Consider the following 23,066-nt stretch of genomic DNA (forward strand, 5'->3'; position numbering starts at 1 on the left):
AAGAGAAAGCTCCTGAAGATTCCCCCATCCTGAAGGAGGGGATCTCGCCCCAAAGGGGCTTCTGAAGATAAGGCAGGATTCTACTGCCAAAGGAAAAGAGCCTGTGGACATTGCTGAGTCCACTCAGGACGACACCACTCTCGTTCAGAGGAAACGGGAGTTGGCCGACAATGCTGCTTCCAAGAGAAGCAAAGTCGACCAGGAGGGGATTTTCATCCCTAACTAGAAGTTGAAGCTCGGCACCTAGTCTCCCGAAACACTGACTTGGCCATTGATTGGGCCGTAAAGGCTCGGGTGCCAGGTGATTGGTCGGCCTTGGACTCTACGTCCGAAGAAGAATTGGTGAATTCTTCAATCAGGTATTTACTTCTGTGAGTATGTGATCTTTTCTTTGACTTTTTCTGACCTGTTCCCGAATGTATCTTGAATACAGGGTCCTCACGGAGCATTTCCATCGTCAGATAGAGGTTCTCCTAAGAGTGGGTCGTCTTAGTGCCCGATCCAAGGGCAACGAAGCGCTGGCTGAGACCAAGTTACAAGAGGTCTCAAAGCTGAAGGAGGAAGGCTCCTGTCTGCGGAAGGCTTCGGGGGATTTGATGGTGGCCAAGTCCTGAATGGAGGAGATGGAGAAAGAGATGGGCCAACTGAGGACTGCCCTTTCTTCTTCTGAGTCCAAGATCGAGAATCTCATTCAGGAGAAAGAGGAGTTGGAAAACAAGCTGATATTTGTTGCTCCTTCAGGTACCGAATCCTTGAGTCGTAAAGCCTACATTGCTAAGTATTTGAACAGCCAACCCTTCGATCGGTTGTTGGCTCGTTACAATTTGCTGGCTTATCGGGCTGGTCTCAATGAGGTCTAGAAATCCATTCTGTACAGGGACTCCTCTTTCCTGATCGAGCAATACAAAGATCTCATTAACGATGAGATCGTTGGTGATCTGGAAATGGCAGTCGCGGAATGGGTCTCGGCCAAGGACAATCCTCCTCCGGTGAACTTGAACATTGAAGGTTACCTTAGCGACGAGCCTCCAATGTCTCTCGAGCTCGAGATTGTGGAAGAGAATGATGCTGCTCCTAAAGAGACTACCGAACCAGCCATTCAAAATCAGACCCCCGATCCAGCTCATGACCAGACCCTTGACCCTCTTGCCGAATTATAAACATTTCTTTTTTTGTATTTCAGAACAAGTGCTCTCTTCTCCTTTTTTTTTTTGGGGGGGGGGGTAAGAGTTGGCTCCCCTTTTGAGCCTTTATATCAAAATATCCTTTTTTGTACGTTCGTCTTGATTTGACTTCTTTTGTTCGGGCTTTGAAATAAAATTGAAATTTTGTACTCAATTAATTCCTAAGAATCCCTAAGCTTTCAGGGGTCTCATTCGGGTTTTAAACTACTGCCCCATACTTGATGAATTCCTGAGCTTTCAAAGGTCTCATTTAGGTTTTCCGATTCCTCATAGTTAATGAATTCCTGAGAATTCTTTAGCTTTTAGAGGTCTCATTCGGGTTTTAAACCAATGCCCCATACTTAATGAATTCCTAAGAATTCTTAAGTTTTCAGATGTCTCATTCGGGTTTTAAACTGATGCCCCATACTTAATGACTTCTTGAGAATTCTTAAGCTTTCAGAGGTTTCATTCAGGTTTTATATCGATGCCCCATACTTAATGAATTCCTGAGAATTCTTAAGCTTTCAGACGTCTCATTCGGGTTTTAAACCGATGCCCCATACTTAATGAATTCCTAAGAATTCTTAAGCTTTCAGAGGTCTCATTCAGGTTTTAAACCAATACCCCATTTGTAACTAAAGCCTTTTGAATTGGAATTCACTTAAGCGATTATTCCTGTATGCACCCCATTCAAAAGAGATTCGGTGCTTTGAAAAACATGAATTGATATCTTGAATCAAATTTGACGTGTGTTACATCTCAAAATAGAAATGAGATCTCAAGGATAAAACCTCTTAAGATGCTTGCGTTCCAAGATCGATTTAACTCCCGATTGGTTTATGGATCCTTCAGCTTATAAGCTCCCAAACCAACTAGTTTCACGATCATGTATGGTCCTTCCCAGGAAGGATCCAATTTCCTTTGATGACACAGATCAGAGGCTAGAGTGTTTCTGAGGACTAGATCTCCCGATCGATATTGTCGGTGCTTCACTTAGGTGTTGTAATGAGAGGCTATCCTTCTTTGGTAATGTTCGAACTTCATCCAACTGATCGAGACTGTCTAGTAATCCTTGCTAATTTGCCTTTTCTTCGAATTCTCGATCTCTGAGAGTCCCTACCATTACTTCTACCAGAGATAAGGCTTCTGACTCATAAGCTAACTTGAACAGAGTCTCTTCTGTTGATTTTCGAACCATAGTTCCGTATGTCCATAAGACATTGGGGAGTTCCTCAACCCATAAGGCTTTGTCAAATTCTAGTCTCTTTTTAACTCCTTCTAACAAGGTTCGGTTGGTGACTTCTACCTGACCGTTGCTTTGAGGATATGCTACCAAAGACATGTGGTGCTCGATCATGTATGTATTGTAGAATCGATCAAACTGTGGGTTGTCAAATTGCATTCCATGATCTGTTACGATAATCTTTGGAATCTCGAATCTGTGGATGATTGATTCCAGTATGAACTTCTTGATTCTTTTCTCAATGATAGTTGCCAAGGGGACTGCCTCAACCCATTTGGTGAAGTAATCAATTGCTATGATCAAGAATTCCTGACCGCCTAATGCCTTTGTGAATTTTCCCATTAGGTCAATTCTCCACATTGCAAATGGGATTGGATTAAGAATCGATGTTAGGTTTGTTGCAGGCTGCTTTGATACAGTCGAATGAAGTTGACAGTTGTTGTAGTGGCGAACGTACTCCATAGCATCCTCTTGGATTTTTGGCTAGTATAACCCGAGCCTCAAAATCTTGTGTGCCAGTGCCTGACCGCCCATATGTGCTCCACAGATTCTTTTGTGCACCTCTGCCAAGGCAATTCTCAATCAATCTGGTCCCAGGCATCTGAGCAATGGTCCAGCAAAAGATCTTCGGTATAGTCTTCCATTTTGCATTGTGAACCTGGTTGCTCGAACTCGAATGATTCTAGCATCCTTTGGATCTTCGGGCAGTTTATCATCCTAGATGTATTCAATGATCAGGTCCATCCAGCACCTTTCATCTTCAATGGAAGAAACCTCTTTCTCTTGGCCACTTGGGAAACTTAATTCTTCAATGTAGACCGAAGGTTCAAGAGTTCTTTCTTTGGCATTAGCCAGCTTGGAGAGTTCATACGCCATGGTGTTCTCCTTTCTCGGGATTTGACAGACTTTAACATCTTTGAAATCTTTTCAAAGGATCCTTATCACCTCTTGATACTTTTGTAGTCTAGGTTCTTTGATCCCGTATTCTCCTTGTATTTGATTAAGAATAAGTTGAGAATCACTGTGAATAGTAATCTCGGCTATTGCTAGAGCCTTTGCCAACTGAAGACCAACTATGAAGGCTTCATATTCTACTTCGTTATTGCTTGCTTCGAATCCGAACCGTAAGGTGTATCTTATGATAAAGCCTCCCGGACTCTTCAATAGGACTCGTACTCCAGCCCCCTGCTTGTTGCTTGAACCATCCACGTAAATGTCCCACATGGTCGGGAGAGTTGGTTTGGTTTCTTCTTCTAACGGGGTTGTAGCTTCCACTACGAAATCTACCAAGGCCTAAACCTTTATGGTTGTTTGGGGTTTGATGCCTATCTGAAATTCCCCAAGCTCTACCAACCATGCAACCATTTTTCTAGATAAATCAGGTTCATAAAGAACTTTTTTAGAGGAAAAGTAGTCAGTACCTCTATTGAGTGAGCCTGGAAGTAGTAAGGTCTTAGCTTTCGGGCTGCTATCATAAGAGCGAGCGCTTGCTTCTCGATCATTGAATATCTGGTTTCTACATCCAGGAGTACATGGCTGACATAGTATATGGGCCATTGCTTTTTCTCCTTTTCCCAAACAAGGATTGCACTAACTGCTGAAAGTGAAGTTGCCATGTAGACTTGTAAAATCTCACCCTTCTCCAGTCGGGACAAAAGAGGTGGTTTCCCGAGCATTTCCTTCAAATTCTCGACGGCTTTCTGGCAGTCGTTCGTCCATCAGGCTTCTTTACTTCCTTTCAGATCTTTCGATGCTTTGAAAAATGTTAGGTACTTTTCTTCCGATTGTGAAATGAATCGGTTTAGTGCTGCAATTCTTCCCGTTAGACATTGTACATCCAAACAGTCTTCGAAGGCTCCATATCGATCAAGGCTTGAATTTTGGATGGGTTAGCCTCAATTCCTCTTTGAGAGACAATAAATCCTAGCAATTTTCCCGAAGATACCCCGAAAGCGCATTTTTCTAGGTTCAACTTCATTTGATATTTTCGCAAAACTAAAAATACCTGTGCCAAGTCTGCAATATGTCCAGAACGCTTGAGGCTTTTTACTAGCATATCATCCACGTATGCTTCTATATTTTTCCCGATCAGATCTTTAAAAATCTTGTTCACAGTCCTCTGGTAGGTTGCTCCCTCATTTTTCAGCCTGAACGGCATAACCTTGTAGTAGAAGCTTTCGCGATCGATCATGAAGGCTGTAAACCTCTCATCATCTTGATTCATTAGGATCTGGTTGTAGCCCGAATAGGCATCCATGAAACTTAAAGTTTCATATCCAGCTGTTGTGTCGATCAAGAGATCTATTCCGGGCAAATGATAGCAGTCCTTCGGGCATGCCTTGTTGTTATATGTGTAATCGGTGCACATTCTCCACTTGACATTTGATTTTTTGATCATTACTACGTTGGCCAACCAAGTTGGGCACTTGATCGTCTCAATGAAGCCTGATCTCTTCAGCTTCTCGACCTCTTCCCTGACAGCTTCGTGCTTTTGATCGAAAAGTTTCTCCTCCTTTGAATCACATGCTTAGCCTATCTACCCAAAGTTTATGTTCAACTACCGAATGATCAGTGCCTAGCATGTCGTCAGATGAACATGCGAATACATCGATGCTTTCTTGAAGAAAACTCTTTAATTGTTCTTTGAATTTTGCTGCCTGTTTGGATCCTATGAAGGTTGTTCTTCGTTCGTCCTTAGGATCCAATTGGATTCGCTCCAATTTCTCCATAAGTTCGGGCCTTTGCATTTCTTATTTGTCCCGATCATCCCGAACCTCAATTGATAGAGTCATGGCCTTTTTTGGACCAGCCTTATGCTTTAAGTAAGAAACATAACACTGGCGGGAGGTTTTTTGATTGAAAGTTACCTCACCAATTCCTTGATCGGTTGGGTATTTGATCTTCATGTTCTTGGTCGAAACCATTGCCCCTAGCTTTGTCAAGGAAGGCCTCCCGAGTATGACGTTACATGCTGGCAATTCCCGAAAGACTAGAAAAGTTACCCGAATGGTTGCTTCCTTCGGGAAGCTCCCCACCGTGAGATCCAGCTGCACCGATCCTTCTGCAACTATTGACGATACAGCAAACCTGTATAAATGAGTCGAGGATGGCTCCATCCTTAGCTTCTGGTATGCCTCTAATGATAAAAGATCGGCTGACGATCCCATATCAACTAATACTCTATGTACCTCTCGGCGACCGACCTCCACCTTGATTACAATTGTGTCATAATGGGGAGTGCAAATGCCTCTTTCGTCTTCTTCGCTGAATGTGATGCTTTCCTCCACATTTGGTCTCTTTCACTTTTGTATATCTCCTAATCCCACGAATTTAGCCTTGGCTTTTAGTTTTCTAAGGGATTTGGGCTCCGGCCCCCCGAATATGGTAATTATTGGGGATCGGTTTGCTCCAACAACTTCCTTTCCCTTTTTTGAAAGAGGGTCTTTGGTTCGGTGTTCTTTCCTTCCTGAATGCTTCCTTCTTTTTTCAGTAGCTGCCCTTCTTTCTCGATCATCTCCCCGACCCTTGACATAGTTTGAAAGATGGCCTGGGTTATTAGCCTTTCAATATCTACTTTTAAATGACGACATTCATTCGTGTAATGCCCATAATCTTTGTGAAAGCGGTAATATTTTTCCATATTTCGCTCCCTAGGCCTCGGCGACCGCTTTCGGTGGCCACTTCGAGATATCTCGGTCTTTGATCCGCATCAAAATCTCTGACCGTCGAGCATTCAAAGGTTTATACTCACCCTAGTCGGGGGATCTCTGCCTCCATCCCGAACGTTGCTTCTTTCCTCAATTGTGATTTGGAGGTTTCGACCCCTGACCTTTCTCAGGTGCCTTTTGATGTGCATCAAGGATCTCCATCACTTCAACTTGTTTTTGGTATCTTTGCACCAACTCAGAATACATGGTAGGCATATCATGAAGTAACAACTCCAAGAGTCTTCTGTTGGTGAGTTTGGTGAAAAGAGCTATCTTGGCTACCTATTCGTCCAAATTCTTGATCTCCATGCTGACTTTATTGAACCTCTTTAGATAATCCCGAATTGACTCATTCTTTCCTTGCTTGACAGTGAACAATGTTTCTTCTATCTTTTTGGTTTGAATTCCACTTTGGAATCGACTGATGAATTTTCGAGTCAGCTCTTCAAAGTCTACTATTCTTCCTGAAGGAAGGTTCAAGAACCATTTCTGAGCTGCCCCTGTAAGGGATGACCCAAATACTCTATAAAGAATTTCATCAGAATTTCCAGCTATGGCCATGGTTTGCTAGTAGTAACTGATGTGGGCAATTGGATCTCCTGAACCATCAAACAAAGAAAAAGTCAGAAGTCTAAAGTTGTGGGGGAACTCGAACTGGCTATGGCATCTATGAACAGAGTTTTTTTTATGATCGAATAGATGTCATTAGTCCTTTTCCCTTGTGAGAGTTGCCCTAACCTTAAATTTATGTTTGCCAGTTCTTGACCAATGTGCACCCTTCGACAATCATTTGGTCGGACGCTATCTTTGCTCGAACGTTGGGAAGTTGGTGTATGGGTGCTAACCCCTCGCTCTAATCTGGTAGCAGTCCCAATTCGACTCACTTGCGGTCGATCGTGCTGACCCTCTCTTCTTGGTAATTCACTTGTTCTACACTCTCGGAATCGACCTCTACAACCTTCCCGGGGACTTTGCTTATAATTCTGATACTCGGGCGGTTGCCTATCTCCTTGTTGAGAACGTCCTCGAGCAGGAGACAGATGTCTACCCGTTCTTCGCATACGCCTTCAGGCTTCTTCTTGATCATGAGGATTGGAAGCTTGTGGAGCTACTACCTGTCTTGCTATTGTATGAAGCGTTTGCTAGCTGCATTTCCAGGAATTGCAACTGCATCTGATTCATCTGTTCTTGAAGATTATGGGTTATTGAGATGTTCATCTCCATTTAGATGTTGATCTTCATGAACTTTTCGAGTGTTACTTCCTTCAGGAATTCCTCATCCTGGAGGGGGAGGAATATCTTGGAGTCTTAGGGCTGTTGCTGCCTCTAATCTGGTAAGCATGGCTTTCTGAAGCGTTTCCCACAGACGACACCAAATGATGCGTCCAAAATCTGCTCAGCCCTTGGATCTTTAAGGACGAACTTGCAAAACAGTGTTAGATGTTGCCCGACCGTGGGGTTGGGAGGCCACCTTCGAAGGCTAAGTTAGTTAAGGAAATGTCACAAGGCTCTGGCTAGTTGCAAAGCATAAATTGAATATAATAGTAAAGGAAACGATTCAGATCCCTCCATCGTATGTAGGTGTCTTGTTTATATAGATTTTACCTTTAATTCCTGACCGTTGGATTCGTTCGTGATCCTTCTTAGTGGCCGTTAGATCATTAGGGCTTTACCTTGCTTATTCGGAGTTGCGAGTAGTTACCTTCCTTGGCACGATCCCCACTCGGCATCAATGGAAGTTACCTATTGTGACTCGATTACGTATCTCACAATCTTTGGGATCACGTTCATCCCTTGTAACAGTTCTTCACGTGTAACTGCTGAGATTTGGTCAAATCGGTTTTGAACATGGTTCGTCCTGGGTTGGAGACCCAAACCCGGTTGAATCGAGTTCGGTATATTTGACCCATATCAACCATAAAAATGAATTAACCTTTTGAGTGTTAGGTATAGTTTTGTGTTTCTCCAAAAAAAAAAAAGAAAAGGTAATTTTCATTTAGATCCCTTGAAGTTTGGCCAAGTCATTTTTAATCTAAAAAATGTGATAGTTTGTTTTGCCTCCCTTGTGTATGTAAAAGGACCATCCAAGGGCACACCGTTAAATGATCAAATACTATTCGTTAGTGTAGTCATGTTTATGACTACCGTTAAATGACTGTGTACTCGTTTGACTTTTCTCCAACTTAGCAAAGTAAGTATTAACAAGAAGAAAAAATAAGAAAAAAATTCTTTAAATAAAATCTTAGAAACATAATTAGAATTATCTTCTATAATTTGATTAAATAATATTTTATTTCATATTATCTATCTCCTCTCTAATACTTTGACTTATAGTAAATTGAAAGATTAACGTTTAGTCCCATTTCTAAATTTCCTGATTTGAACTATTAGATGCCTATAAATATTTAAGACAATAAAAAATTTATATTATAAAATACATTATGATTAAACTAAACTTTATAAGCCAATAATGGGTTAGTAAAGCGGTTAAAGGCTCTACCTCCCACGGGAAGGTCTTGGGTTCGCACCCATAAGGCAAGCGCAAGCTTGCTCGGATGAACCTCATAAAAAAAAATTAATAAAAATAAATAAATTTGGTAAAATTTTTTTTTATAAATAAACCATTTTTATTATTTCTTTTAATTATTTCTTTTAACTTTTTGTTGAAAGTTATAATTATTTTTTAGTAATATTTATTTAATTAGTTGAATAAATAAAAGTAAAAGGATATGAGGGCATTTGATCATAAAAATTATAAAACGATCGAAAACCATTTGGTAGTTAACATTGTATCTTTAATTGTTTTTATTTTATTTTATTTTTGATACCACGAGGCAAATGCAAAATTTTTTTCTTGATTAAAAGTGACTTGGACCAACCCTTAAGGATCTAAATGAAAATTACCAAAAAAAAAAAAAAAAAGATAAACTTAAATCACATAATCTTAATTGTTTTCAACTCTTTTTAGTATAATTTAAATCTAAGGATTTATTACTATTAGCCTCTTGTAATATCGTTTAATTACTATTTTATCTCTTTTTCTTTTTATTTATTTATTTATTTAGTCTAACCTTTAAGTTGTCTATAGTTACCAAGCCCTCTGCTGTTAATTTCTATTCGTTAATTGATGATATGGTATTTTTATATTTCTCTAAAATCCTAAAATAACCTACTTGAAATTCTCTGTACTAAATTACCCTTTTGCCACAATACAGTACCACTCTATAGTTAACTATAGAAAAGAATTAGCCTTAAAACCCTCTATTTTATCTTAAAAGAAAATGGTCAATAAAGAAAAGATGTAATTGATTATAACTCAAATATGGAGATGAAGATGAAGAAAGATCAAGTACAACTCAAAGTCAGAAAACTCAAAGTCAGAAAATGAAGGTCACGTAATGTATTTTCCACTGAATCCTTAAGATCACTCAATTTTTCTGTTCCTTCTATCTAATTTTATTTAAGAATCTACAACCGTGTCTTTTCCCAATGAACAACGTCACAAAGAAGATGGGAAATATGAATGGAAATGAAGAAGAAGAGAACGCAAGACTACACAGTAAGCATTAAACCCTCTAGAAGAAACATATACCCCACCTTTTGGCATTGCCATCAAGAGGAGAAAGACCCTTCCTAAGGAACCATAAACAGAGAAGGCATTTCTATATGAGACCCCTTTCAACCTGTTCAAATGAGTGTCAAATTTCTGCTATCCTTGCTAAGAAATCTCCTAATGGATTTCTTCTCTAAAACAATATACAAATAATTAATCAAAGGTTGATTAATTGAGGCCGGGGTGGTTGGTGAACATTTCTTATAAAAAATCATTCATATTGTATTGCAGAATATATCGAAGACTCAGGTTTAACTGACTAAAACCATTGACAATTTCTACTCTTTGACCATGACCAGTATCTTTCATACCTTTGTTAAATTGGTATAGGAAATAACCTACAAATTACAGTTCCAGCCTTAGCAGCCTTTGCCTCTTTAAAGACTCGTCTGTCTCCAAGTCATTTCCACCATCTTCAGTGCCTTGGCTACAAGAAATGGCTTACACACGACTACTCTCCCTTTTTATCTCTTCTATTCTCTTTCTCATGTTGGGTAGAACCATCACTGCCAGTCCTATTGCATACTCTTGTGAATTGCTTTCATATGCTAATCGCACTGCAAATAGCAGCAGATACTTAGCCAACCTCGATCTTCTCCTACAATCTTTATCATCTAATGCTAATGCTACCTCTAGCACCGGATTCTATAACACTACCGTCGGCGATGGTGCAGATAAGGTCTATGGTCTCTTTCTTTGCAGAGGCGATCTCACATCTAAAGAATGTCAAACCTGCGTAGAGACAGCCAGTGCAGAGATCAAACCACTTTGTCCCAACAACACTGCAGCGGTGGCTTATTATGATAATTGTGTTTTACGCTATGCAAACCAATCCATCTTCTCAGTTTTGCAGCAAGAACCATTCCGTTATGCTCCTGGTCCGAAAAATGTCACCAAATTGGATCAATACAATCAATCAGTGTCAGGTTTGTTAAATCAGCTTGCGAATCAAGCTATTAATGGTTCTTTTGCAGCTACTCCAAAGTACTATGCAGCTGGTCAAGCAAGCTACTATACGGGCTTTGATACTATTTATGCGTTAGTACAGTGCACCCCTGACATAATTTCGAATGATTGCAATTATTGCTTAACTGGGAGCATTAGTCTTGACGTTCCAAGGTTACTCTATCCGAAAGAAGGTGGGAGAATTCTTAAACCAAGTTGTAATATAAGGTTCGAGTTCAACAGTCCTTTCTATGAAGTAACTCCATCACCTCCTGCAAATTCCACAACAGTAACAACTGGTATGTATTGTTACAATGAAATTTTATTCAGATAATTTTGTTATACTTTCTGGGGTCGTTATTTGTGAACCCCCAATTCTAAAATTAAATGTTGTAGAGCCCATTTGGAGATCTAAACACGTTTTGATTGTGAAAATAAAGTGAACATCAGCGCCATTATTGTCAATACATTAAAGATGGTCTAGATCCGGATCTAGATCCTCTCCTCTCCACCCAACTTGTCCGTGCTCCCATCCCGTCACACTTAGTGACAGGCCTGTGTCAGGCCTTATGTGAGTGTAAGAAAATGAAAACAAGGGCAGGTTGGGAGGAGAGAATCTTTACTCTCAAATCTTCGAGTTGACATGGTATGGTCCTCCTACCATTAAAGACATGATAGGATGCAGTTTTGTTAAGGGTATTTTGGTCATCCTAAAGTTAAAGGTTTTATCTATAATGTTATAGATATTATATTTATGTGAAGTAAGATCAAACTTTCATATAATTTGAAATGTTTAAGCCAAAGCTGTATGGACATACACCTATAGGAAAGTAAGAAATCTAGCAATGAAATAAGAGATTAAATAAATATAAATGTTAATTCTTCATTTATGCAGGTAAGGGGAGGTATTCAACATCGACTATCATTATTCTCGTTGTTGTCAATGTTGTGACATTTATTGCAGTTGTAATAATCTCCATCATCTATGGACGTGCTCAAAGGAAGAAAGTCAGATTTGAAGGCAAGAAATTTGTATTTTTTAATTTGTTGTTCTTTCAGAGTTCTTTTAGACATTATATTATATTAGGAATTATTTCCCCCTATATATAATGAACCTTTCCAAATCAAACTGGGTATGAAAAGGTTTAATAACATATTAGCTCCATTATGAAAGCAATTCAGGGATTTATATATATTAGTTATTGAGTTATGTGCTATTGGCTATGAAACGTTTACTGATTAGATTTATTACTTTGTTTAGATGATGATGATGATCAGATTGAGATTTCAAGTGTTGACTTCATAAAATTCAACTTTGATAAAGTAAAAGTTGCAACAGACAACTTCTCAGATGAGAATAAGCTTGGAGAAGGAGGATTTGGGACTGTTTACAAGGTACCTAATATTTTCATCAAATATATAACTTTTCCTATATGGTGTTTAAGTTTTATTGCAATCTTCTGTGTTTCCTAAATAGTATTTTATTTTCATCAGGGAACCCTCTTGAATGGACTAATAGTGGCTGTGAAAAGGCTCTCCAAGTATTCTGAACAGGGTGAAATAGAATTTAAGAATGAAGTTAAATTAGCCGCGAAGTTGCAGCATAGAAATCTTGTCAGAATTCTTGGCTTTAGTTTGCGAGGGGAAGAAAAACTGCTCGTCTATGAATTTTTGCTGAATAAAAGTCTTGACCACTATATTTTTGGTTTGGCTCTCTTCTTCTCTCTTTGAACTTAAATCTTTTTTCAGGGTGCCCATCTAAATATAATTAATATTAAATTTAAACTTTAATGAGCTTATGTTACACAATCTGAGTCTTATATAACTTGGTACTTTTTGAATCATGTATGCAGATCCGGTCAAAAGCTCACAATTAAATTGGGAGGAGCGTTATAATATTATCGAAGGAATTGCTCGAGGGCTTCTCTATCTTCATGAAGACTCCCAATTAAAAATTATTCATCGAGATCTAAAAGCCAGTAATATTTTACTCGATGAGGAAATGAATCCAAAAATATCAGATTTTGGCATGGCAAGGCTCTTTGTAGCCGACCAATCTCAAATCAATACTAAAACAGTTGTTGGAACATAGTAAGTTCTTGCCCTTTGAACATAATTGTCATCTTATACTCATCCTCTAAGCTTGAATCTGATTAATTATACTGAAATGAAATGTCCAGTGGATATATGGCACCAGAGTATGTAGCGCATGGGCAGGTCTCAGTTAAGACAGACGTATTTAGTTTTGGAGTCTTACTATTGGAGATCCTGAGTGGCCAGAAAAACAACAATTTAGATCAGCAAACAGGGAGCCTGGAGGGTGGCCTTCTCAACCAGGTAAAGAACAATGCTTATCAAACATTGAGGAAGTCTGAATTCTAGAAACGATAGTAGTTTAGTGAAGCACAACCATTGATCAGATTGTGTAGAATCCAAGACTAGATTTTGAGATCACATCAATAGTTATACTTCATTCTATCCCTCCAAATCCTAAACCTCCCATATTCTCATACTGCTCATTCCTTTTTGTCCATTAATTATGTGTATATGTTTGATATATTGCTGTAGGCTCGGAAAAAATGGACAGAAGGCACAGCTTTGTCATTGATGGATCCAAATTTGGGAGGAAATTATGATAAATCTGAAGCGATTAGATGCGTTCATATTGGACTGTTATGTGTTCAAGAAAATGTATCAAACAGACCCACCATGGCCACTGTTGTTCTCATGCTCAATAGCTACTCTGCCTCTCTCCCACTGCCTACATTAGCAAGAACAAGATCGGTGAATGAAATGTCAGTCAGTGAGCTTTTTGCTCGATAATGCTGTTGGTGGAAAAAGAACTTCACTACAAGGTTTCTGGTATTAGGAAGCACAACTCTGTGTTAAGCTTTGAATTTCAAAATTTTTATTATTCAACTGTATTTGACCTCTATAATTTTAGTCTTGATAAGCATGCATTTACCATTATTTATTTGATTTAATTCTCCATACTTATTTAATTAAAGAGAGCTAATAGAGTATTTTTGTGTATTTTTCAGGAATAAGGAGATTTTGGATATTAGAGATAATATGGAGTAAAGTTGACAAATATATTAGATATTGGTGGATTTTAAATCATCGCATTCAATATTGCTGCTCAAGAAATCATGGAAAATGAGATCTTAGCCAAATTGGAAATAGGTGGAGGTCTAATGAACAAAATTGGTAATAAATCTGAAAATCGGGTAAACAGACCTACCTTCAGTATTTTGGGCATATCTCTCTCGTATGAGCTTGGATTTCGATGATTCAAGATGCTATGGAACGATATTGAAAATATCTACAATTTTTCAGTTTTTAGTTTTTCCAAATTCCGAAAGAATAAATGTCAAATCGACGGGTAAAGAGAGGGGATTCATTGTGTGCAGGATACATAAAAGAGAAGCCAACCACAGAAAAGAAGACAACGAATGCGGCTCTCATCTCTCTCATTGCTGAAGAAGAAGACCACATTTCTCTCTCTCTCCTTATGTTTCATATTTATTTTTCTTGTGAACTTTGTGATAATGAGTAGCTAGTTCCTTTTCTTTGGGATGTAGATGAACCATGTTTATTTCATTAATTTGATTGTTCTATCTCTTCTAGTCGATTGTGTTTGAGTTTGGCCAAAGATGTTCTATAGCTCAGCGAACTAAGCATGCCAAGCTTCCGCGAAGGACGATAGTCTTGCGAAGATAGGGAATACCTAGGAAGACCATCCCTAATTTACTTTGAAGTGTAGAGTTATATCGATTAGGGAAAAGCATTGGGGATTCGAAATCCCAAAGATCTTCACATATTCATAGTTAACGTTTTTGCATTAATTAATAGATTTAGTTTAAATTAGTTTTGTTAAATTCAATCTTAGTAACTTAGCCTTTTAGTTCCCCATAGTTCAACTCCGTACTTTCTGCTTGCTAGATTAGTATAGGATTTTATTTTTGATTGGTTAGCGACACGATCAAGTCTTTCTTTTCGTAGGAGGGTGGGGGAAATTAATATACCCTGAGAAGAGTTTTACCTCATTAAGAGAATTTGGTCTTTGTGAACTGAACCAACTCGTTGGTAGTTCTTGAATTACTAATCTACATTCCGGAAAGCTAAAGAAAATGGATTCCAAGGCAGTTCTTGTTGATGGTTTAAATTTCTTTTCTAGCCTCCTCTTTTCCTTTTCTATTTTTTCAAATTTTGATTACCTATACTTTTGTATTGCTTCTGATATATGAAACGTGAACAATACAAGTTTTTCTTTTTTGCAAATAAAGGATTGGACTTTTTATTGATTAAAAATAGGGAAGAGGCACTCCAATATTGGAACCTTAAACATTCATCCCTGCAAGAACAGTTGCCTTTTTTAAACAGAACCTCACTAGTATGACTTTCAACAACAACAAAAAAAGGAAAAGGCTATCCAAGACCCCAATGCACTTGGACCAAAGACTCGAACAAACCTAAAGCTAGGGAGCTACATAATATCATAGTTCACTTTCCTTTGCATATGCTCTAGCAGTCTCGAATGGGGACCAAAGTATGATCGTTAGCCGCTTACTTAGCACGGTAATAGGCTATTTAATTTGCCTCACGAAAACAATAAGGATCCTCCACTCTATACCCTCGAAGTAGCTCAACAAGCTATGCCATTGTTCAAGCACCAAACAAGGGATTTGATGAGATCGTATGACTAACACCACACACATTGAATCTGTCTCAATAGATCCATGGCTTCCTTAATCTGAGTGCTGAGGTGCAACATCATCATGATCATCCTCTTGAACCTCCTTGTTCTGAGTCTCCTCCTCTTGAACCTCATCCTTCTCCTCATGCTCATCCTCCTAATCATCGGCCTGAACTTCATCATCGACCTGATCATTCTCCTCATCCGGGTCATCCTCTACATCCTGATCCTCCTCCTCCTCATCATCATCCTCTGCATCCTGAGCCTCCACATCCATAGGCCCTGGTGATGCTACCTCTCCTTGGAGACCCATCATGGAAATCAATTGTCTCGTCATAACCTCACCCAAGACAGTGTACAGTACCTCAATATCATTGAAGCTGACGTTGAAGTGTCGGAAGATGCAAGTAAAAAGTTGTTCGAAGGCCCTCTAGATGATGTAGGCTAAGTCAATGCAATAACTTACATAAAGAGAAAATGTCACAAAGGCTTGCATCAGTGAGACCCTACCATGGTGCCCTCCCTTAGGCACTATGTTTCTACCAGTGAGAAACTAGCAAGGATGCGAACAGATGGAACCATGTCTATAGCACTGTCGAAGTAGTCACAATCCTTGTCATTGCATAAAATGTAGCTAATGGTACAACTCTTGAAGGGTAAGATATATCCATCCTCTGCAACGTAAGGAACCCACCAATGCTAATATGGGATGTATGGTATGCGTAGGATGTGCGGTGCCAAAACCCTAGTGGAGAAGTGGATAGGAGTCTCTCACACTCTAATAGAGACCACATGCTGCCAACCGCCATGTCTATCCTCCTCCTCGTATGTCAAGTTGCTGAAGAAATACATTACTAGCTCTAGGTAGACCGGCTCATCAACGTACAACATACGCGCCCAATCAAGAACCCAAAACCTCTCCTCTATCTTGAAGGCCATATCCTTTATGATGACTAGCCTCCTATACTCAATGGGGGAACTCTCGAAGGAAGTATGGTATAAGAACTCGGTGTGTTGAGAATCGAGGAGGTATGGACATCCAATGTGAAACCCAGCCCTAACCTTGACCCGGAAACCCTGTTGTTTGTAGATCCGACAACCCGAAGTAAGGCAAGAAGTCAACTATGGGCCATCTCAGTGGAAGACTTGGTGTTTGGCATAGAATCCATGAGTGTTGATGACAGTGTTCCATTTATGGAAACTGCACCCTGATGAAGAAGGAATTAGTTGATGGACTTGGAGTACTCTCTGACTTGGTTCGAAGGCATTTCTACCTACTAGGTAAGTCACTTGGTGTGTGTGCAAAACCCCTTTATGTTTGGATTTGATCTGAGCCTTCAATTCCCTATTTTGGACTTGCTATCTTGCTTGGTCGACTGCTTGGTCGACTGGGCCAGTCGACCAATCAATCGACCAATGAGATCTGATTTTGCTGATTAGGTCTTTGCTTGCTCTATTTAAGTCCAATCTCGAGTCTACTTCGTATTTTCTGCCTCCAAACTCTTTGTAACGAACCAGAGCCCTCTACAAGTCATCTCCTCTGCATCCTTGGTGATTCTCTTGACGGATCTTCGTCAAATCTCTTGCATTTACACAAAAAGGAATGTGATCATCCTCTTCTATGTTTCGTCTTTGATTCTTCATTACTTTTATTTCCTTTTATGTTTGAGGACAGTAGAGATGATGTTGCATCTCTGTTGCAACTACCACTTTACTCATTCCCTCTCTTTTCCTAAGGATCTAAACCTTGGTGGATGATCTTCATCAAGATCATCACTCTCTTTTGAAGGAAAACATATATCTATTCTCTTTCCTTATTTAGATTGATGTTCTTCAGTCTTAGATCTATTTTTCTAGAGGATCTATGCATGCTTTTCATGATTTCTTTATCGGATTAGTGATCCATCATCCTATAGTTTCTCGTCCATGATTTTTGCTATGAATTCTTCAAGAACCATGATTGATCTAATTATGGTAAGTTTCTGTTTCCTAATTTGTAACTTGAAGACTTGATATGATTAGAGTTTTGAAGTCATCTATATACTAGCATACTATCCTTGTAGTTTTCCCCTTGTTTGGTACCCTTTTGAACCACCAAATTCGGTTTTGTATTAAAAGATCTCTGATTTTGTAGGCCACTGTCTCTGTTGGTCAACTTGTCACATCCACCCAGCTGGTACCCTACCTGGCATACCCGAGTGTGTGATCCACAGCCCCGAAGATCAAGTATCGAGTAATCAACCTCCCACATAGACAATAACATAATCATGAACAATAATAATCAATGTACAAAAGATAAACCAAAGATCCAAATAAGGAAAGAATACACCATGTATATAATCAGAGTACGAAAGATAATCAGAGTGTCTAAATCAATAAGTAAAGTGAGGCGGAATCCCACTCTACAACCAGCAGAAAAGTAGTTCTAAAAGAAAAGAAACAGAATGAAATCTAATCCCAATAGCAGGTACAATAGGTAAATAAATTGTTCTCAATCTTATAGACAACATCCCTATAAGTATAAATCTCAAAAATGGCACAAGGGCGCTTCCACTCTATGGTCGGACTAAGCATCATACGCAGCATAACCACCCACAGAATCTTCAGTGTAATCGTCGTAACCGCAATCACCTTCTTGGAGATATGCCTCTTCTCCTTGCGCTTCTTCATACGAGCATTCATGATACTCAGAACCTGTAGAGTAGTCTAACAAAACATTGTACAAAAGGAATGAGTTTCAAAGAAACTCTGAAGAGTAGTCTAACAAAACATTGTACAAAAGGAATGAGTTTCAAAGAAACTCAGTAAGGCAGTTAATCCATAACAACATATATAGCAGGATTTCAAAGCAAAGTAAAATGCTATATGATATGAAACACAGGATGCAATATGATTCTAACTCTATGTATGCTGGTCTCTATTGACAGACATGCTTTAAGTCATAACACCGTACTTCTTTAGGAAGGTCTCATCACACAACACCTTTTGGTAGTGGGTCCGGCATCCCTCGGGACATTCCATGGATGGGGGTATATTTCACCACTCTCTCACATCACCATTGGTCTAAGTACCGACGCATGTCAAGGTCAAGCAAAGCCAAATGCAAGTCTCCTACTCAGTTACATCAAGTCAAATCCAGATACGTCCATTCCTCGCCCCTGGCGATCCTTTCCGGTATCCTTCACACTAGAGTCCTCATAGTCCCTGACTACGGACTCATCAACCCTATAGGTCATCCACATATGGTAAATGGGAAGCTCTCACATCCTCTCACGGGTTGGTTACCGGTCTTAAGCGCCCGTGAGCCCATGTCTAACCATATGCAACCCTACTGATAAATGGCCTCTTTCGAATATCCACAATGTGATCTATGTCCTCTCACAGATTGGTTACCGGTCTTGAGCGCCCATGAATCCCCATTGCTACCACGGGTCGTTCGGTCTCAATACCCCTCCGATTAGGGTCTGACATAACGGGACATCTTAGCCAAACACTACTAGACAGTCCTAAATATGTCATCCAACAGTTTAGGAAGGTGTCCAAAGGGCATCTCCGGAAACATCCCATAATATTCCCGTAGTAGTCCTAGGACAGAAGTGTCAAAAGGACACCTCTCCTTTCCAAACCATACTTACGCATACACAAGCATCAATCCATAACGTCACATATATGGTAACTTCATATATGGAAAGAAATCAATGATAATATTCAACTTATATAAAACTGGTAAGTAAATCATGCATAAGTCAATTTAATATAAACAAGTAATGCTACTGATATCAAGACAATACAATAGTAGTATAACATTGTAAGAATCTAATTCAAGAAATAAACTAACAAGATTCAAATATAGAAACTGAAATATACAATTTATGTTGTTAAGGAAGTAACCATCCTTACCTTCTATAACTCGCAAAGGAATCTTAAGAATTCAAGTAAGATCTTGACAAACTTGAGAAAAAGGTCCTAGCCAAGTGTATACAACATATTAGGAAAGATCCCTAAAAGGAAAGATATCAAAACAGACCAAATCTAGAGTTGTTGTACTCATTGGTCGATTGGATTGGTCTACCTGTCTCGTTGACCAATCAGTCGACCAACAGAGACAGTGGCCTACAACATCAGAGTTTTAAGAATAAAGAACCAAATTTGGTGGTTCAAAAGGGTAACAAACATGGGGAAAACTACTATGATAGCATCCTAGTATATAGAGGACTTCAAAACACTAATCGAATCAAGTTTTCAAGTTACAATTTAGGAAACAAAAGTTACCATAATTAGATCAATCATGGTTCTTGAAGAATTCAAAGTACAAATCATAGACAAGAACAATAGGATGATGGATCATTGATTTTGATAAAGAATTCATGAAAGGCATACATAGATCTTCAAGAAAATAGATCTAAGACTGAAGAACAAGGATCTAAATAAGGAAACAAAACTTACCATAGATGTATCAGTCATGATTCTTGAAGAAAGCATGGTATGATTAAGAAGAAACAACTAGAGATTGATAGATCATGGATCATGTAAAGAAAACACAGCGATTGACTACTAATATAATCAATAAAATAGATCTGAGAAGATCATAATTTAAATCAAAGATGAACTAAGACAAGATCATGATTTAGATTATGATTCCTTCAAAAGCTTGCAATGATCATGATTAAGAACATTGCTTTAGCCATAAATCCTTAGGAAGATCATGAGAGATAAGTTCAGAGATGTTTGCAACAGAGAATGCAGCATTTCCTCTACTGTCTCAACCCAAAAAGGAAAGAAAACAAGGATGAAGAAGAAGAAGAAGAAGAGAGTGTAAACATACCTTTTTGTGTAAGAACACGAGTTTTGACGAAGGTCCGTCAAGATAAACACCAAGAACGCAAGGGAGATGAGTTGCAGAGGTCTTTGGTTTGTTCCAAAGAGTTTGGAGGCAGAAAATATGAAGTAGACTCGAGATTAGACTTAAATAGAGCAAGCAAGACCTAATTAGCAAAGACAGAACCCATTGGTTGATTGGATTGGTCGACTGGTCCAGTCGACCAATGAGTCGACCAATCAGGACAACAAGTCCAAAACAGGGAATTGAAGGCTCAGATCAAATCCAAACATAAAGGGGTTTTGCACACACACCAAGTGACTTACCTAATAGGTAGAAATTCCTTCGAACCATGATAGAGAGCACTCCAAGTCCATCAACTAATCTGATCCTCATCAAGATTCAGTTTCCATAAATAGAACACTGTCATCAACACTCATGGATTCAAAGCCAGTCACCAAGTCTTCCACTGGGATGGCCCAAAGCTGACTTCTCGCTTTACTTCGGGTTGTCGGACCTACAAACAACAGGGTTTCTGGGTCAAGGTTAGGGCTGGGTTTCACACAACTCATTGATCGATTGAGGCAGTAGACCAATCAATCGACCAATGAGGACATCAACCTCATATTTGGCCTGTTTTGGATGATTTGATTTCTTTCCTTTTAGGTATCTTTCCTAATATGTTATATATACTTGTTTAGGACTTTCTTTCCAAGTTTAGACAAGGTCTTACTTGATTCCCCAAAATCCTTTGCGAGTTATATAAGGTAAAGATGGTTATTTCCTTAATTACATAGATTGCATGATCTAGTTTCTATATTTGAAGCTCTTTGATTTATTTCCTTAATAAGATTAGTACACTGATATACTACTGATGCAACTACCTTGATTACAGTAGCATTACTTATTTATGCTAATTGATTCATGTATGACTTACTTACCAATTATATACAAGTTGGATATTGTTATTGATTTCTTTCCATATAAGAAGTTACCATATATGTGATATGATCGATTTATGTTTGTGAATGATTAAGTATGGTTTGCAAAGGGGAGGTGTCCTTTTGACACTTCTATCCTTGGACAACTACAGCAATATTATGGGATGTTTCCGGAGATGCCCTTTGGACACCTTCCTAAACTGTTGGATGACATATTTAGGGCTGTCTAGTAGTGTTTGGCTAGGATGTCCTGTTATGTCAGACCCTAATCAAAGGGGTATTGAGACCGAACGACCCGTGGTAGCAATGAGGATTCATGGGCACTCAAGACCGGTAACCAACCCGTGAGAGGACAGGAATCACATTGTGGGGGCCATTTGTAGGTAGAGTTGCATATGGATAGACTTGGGCTCACGGGTGCTTAAGACCGGTAACCAACCCGTGAGAGGACATGAGAGCTTCCCGTTTACCATATGTGGATAACCAATAGGGTTGATGAGTCTGTAGTCAGGGACTATGAAAACTCTAGTGTGAAGGATACCGGAAAGGATCGTCAGGGGCGAGGAATGGATGTATATGGATCTGACTTGATGTAACTAAGTAGGAGACTTGCATTTGGCTAGGCTTTGACCCTAACATGCGCCAGTACTTTGACCAATGGTGATGTGAGAGAGCGGTGACTTAACCCCCAGCCATGGAATGTCCCGAGGGATGCGGATCCATTACCAACTGATGATGAGTGATTCAGACCTTCCTAAAGAAGTACGGTGGTACGACTTAAAGCATGTCTGCCAATAGAGACCAGCATATATAGAGTTAGAATCATATCGCATCATGTGTTTCATATCATATTACATCATGTGTCACATCCACCCAGCCGGTACCCTACCTGGCATACCCGAGTGTGTGATCCACAGCCCCGAAGACCAAGAATCGAGGTAATCAGCCTCCCACATAGACAATAACATAATCGTTAACAATAATAATCAATGTGCAAAAGATAAACAAAAGATCCAAATAAGGAAAGAATACACCATGTATATAATCAGAGTACGAAAGATAATCAAAATGTCAAATCAATAAAGTAAAGTGAGGCGGAATCCCACTCTACAACCAGCGGAAAAGTAGTACTAAAAGAAAAGGAAAAGAATGTAAACTAATCCCAATAGCAGCTACAATAAGTAACTAAATTGTTCTCAATCTTATAGAATACATCTCTATAAGTATAAATCTCAAAAATGGCGCAAGGGCGCTTCCACTCTATGTTTGGACTAAGCATCGTACGCAGCATAACCACCCACGGAATCTTCAGTGTAATTTTCGTAACCGCAATCACCTTCCTGGAGATATGCCTCTTCTCCTTGCGCTTCTTCATACGAGTAGTCATGATACTCAGAACCTGTAGAGTAGTCTAACAAAACATTGTACAAAAGGAATGAGTTTCAAAGAAACTCAGTAAGGCAGTTAATCCATAACAACATAAATGGCAAGATTTCAAAGCAAAGTAACATGGTATATGATATGAAACACATGATGCCATATGATTCTAACTCTATGTATGCTGGTCTCTATTGGCAGACATGCTTTAAGTCATAACACCGTACTTCTTTAGGAAGGTCTCATCACACAATACCATTTGGTAGTGGGTCTGGCATCCCTCGGGACATTCCATGGTTGGGGGTATAGGTCACCACTCTCTCACATCACCATTGGTCTAAGTACCAGCGCATGTCAGGGTCAAGCAAAGCCAAATGCAAGTCTCCTACTCAGTTACATTAAGTCAGATCCAGATACGTCCATTCCTCGCCCCTGGCGATCCTTTCCGGTATCCTTCACACTAGAGTCCTCATAGTCCCTGACTACAGACTCATCAACCCTATAGGTCATCCACATATGGTAAACGGGAAGCTCTCACGTCCCCTCACGGGTTGGTTAC

General features: G+C 39.3%; 1 protein-coding gene across 1 annotated transcript; it reads left to right on the plus strand.

The window, feature by feature from the left end:
- Window positions 1-10,131: 10,131 nt before the first annotated feature.
- LOC149005419 (cysteine-rich receptor-like protein kinase 25) lies at window positions 10,132-14,256 on the plus strand. Its single transcript, XM_089168642.1, has 8 exons — window positions 10,132-10,973; window positions 11,570-11,695; window positions 11,936-12,069; window positions 12,169-12,379; window positions 12,528-12,765; window positions 12,855-13,011; window positions 13,243-13,529; window positions 13,716-14,256. The coding sequence occupies exons 1-7, from the start codon at window positions 10,166-10,168 to the stop codon at window positions 13,495-13,497; spliced, it is 1,929 nt and encodes a 642-aa protein (XP_089024768.1). The 5' UTR covers window positions 10,132-10,165; the 3' UTR covers window positions 13,498-13,529; window positions 13,716-14,256.
- Window positions 14,257-23,066: the final 8,810 nt, after the last annotated feature.

Source organism: Hakea prostrata, chromosome 9, assembly GCF_041222555.1.
Source record: "Hakea prostrata isolate BN-2017 chromosome 9, UWA_Hpros_2, whole genome shotgun sequence".
Classification (NCBI taxonomy): domain Eukaryota; kingdom Viridiplantae; phylum Streptophyta; class Magnoliopsida; order Proteales; family Proteaceae; genus Hakea; species Hakea prostrata.

Bases quoted from the DNA above. Each gene is read 5' to 3' on its own strand.
- LOC149005419 (XM_089168642.1), top strand. From the start codon at position 10,166: ATGGCTTACACACGACTACTCTCCCTTTTTATCTCTTCTATTCTCTTT. The intron at 10,974-11,569 runs GTATGTATTGTT...TCATTTATGCAG, and splicing joins TTCCACAACAGTAACAACTG to GTAAGGGGAGGTATTCAACA. The intron at 11,696-11,935 runs GCAAGAAATTTG...TACTTTGTTTAG, and splicing joins GAAGAAAGTCAGATTTGAAG to ATGATGATGATGATCAGATT.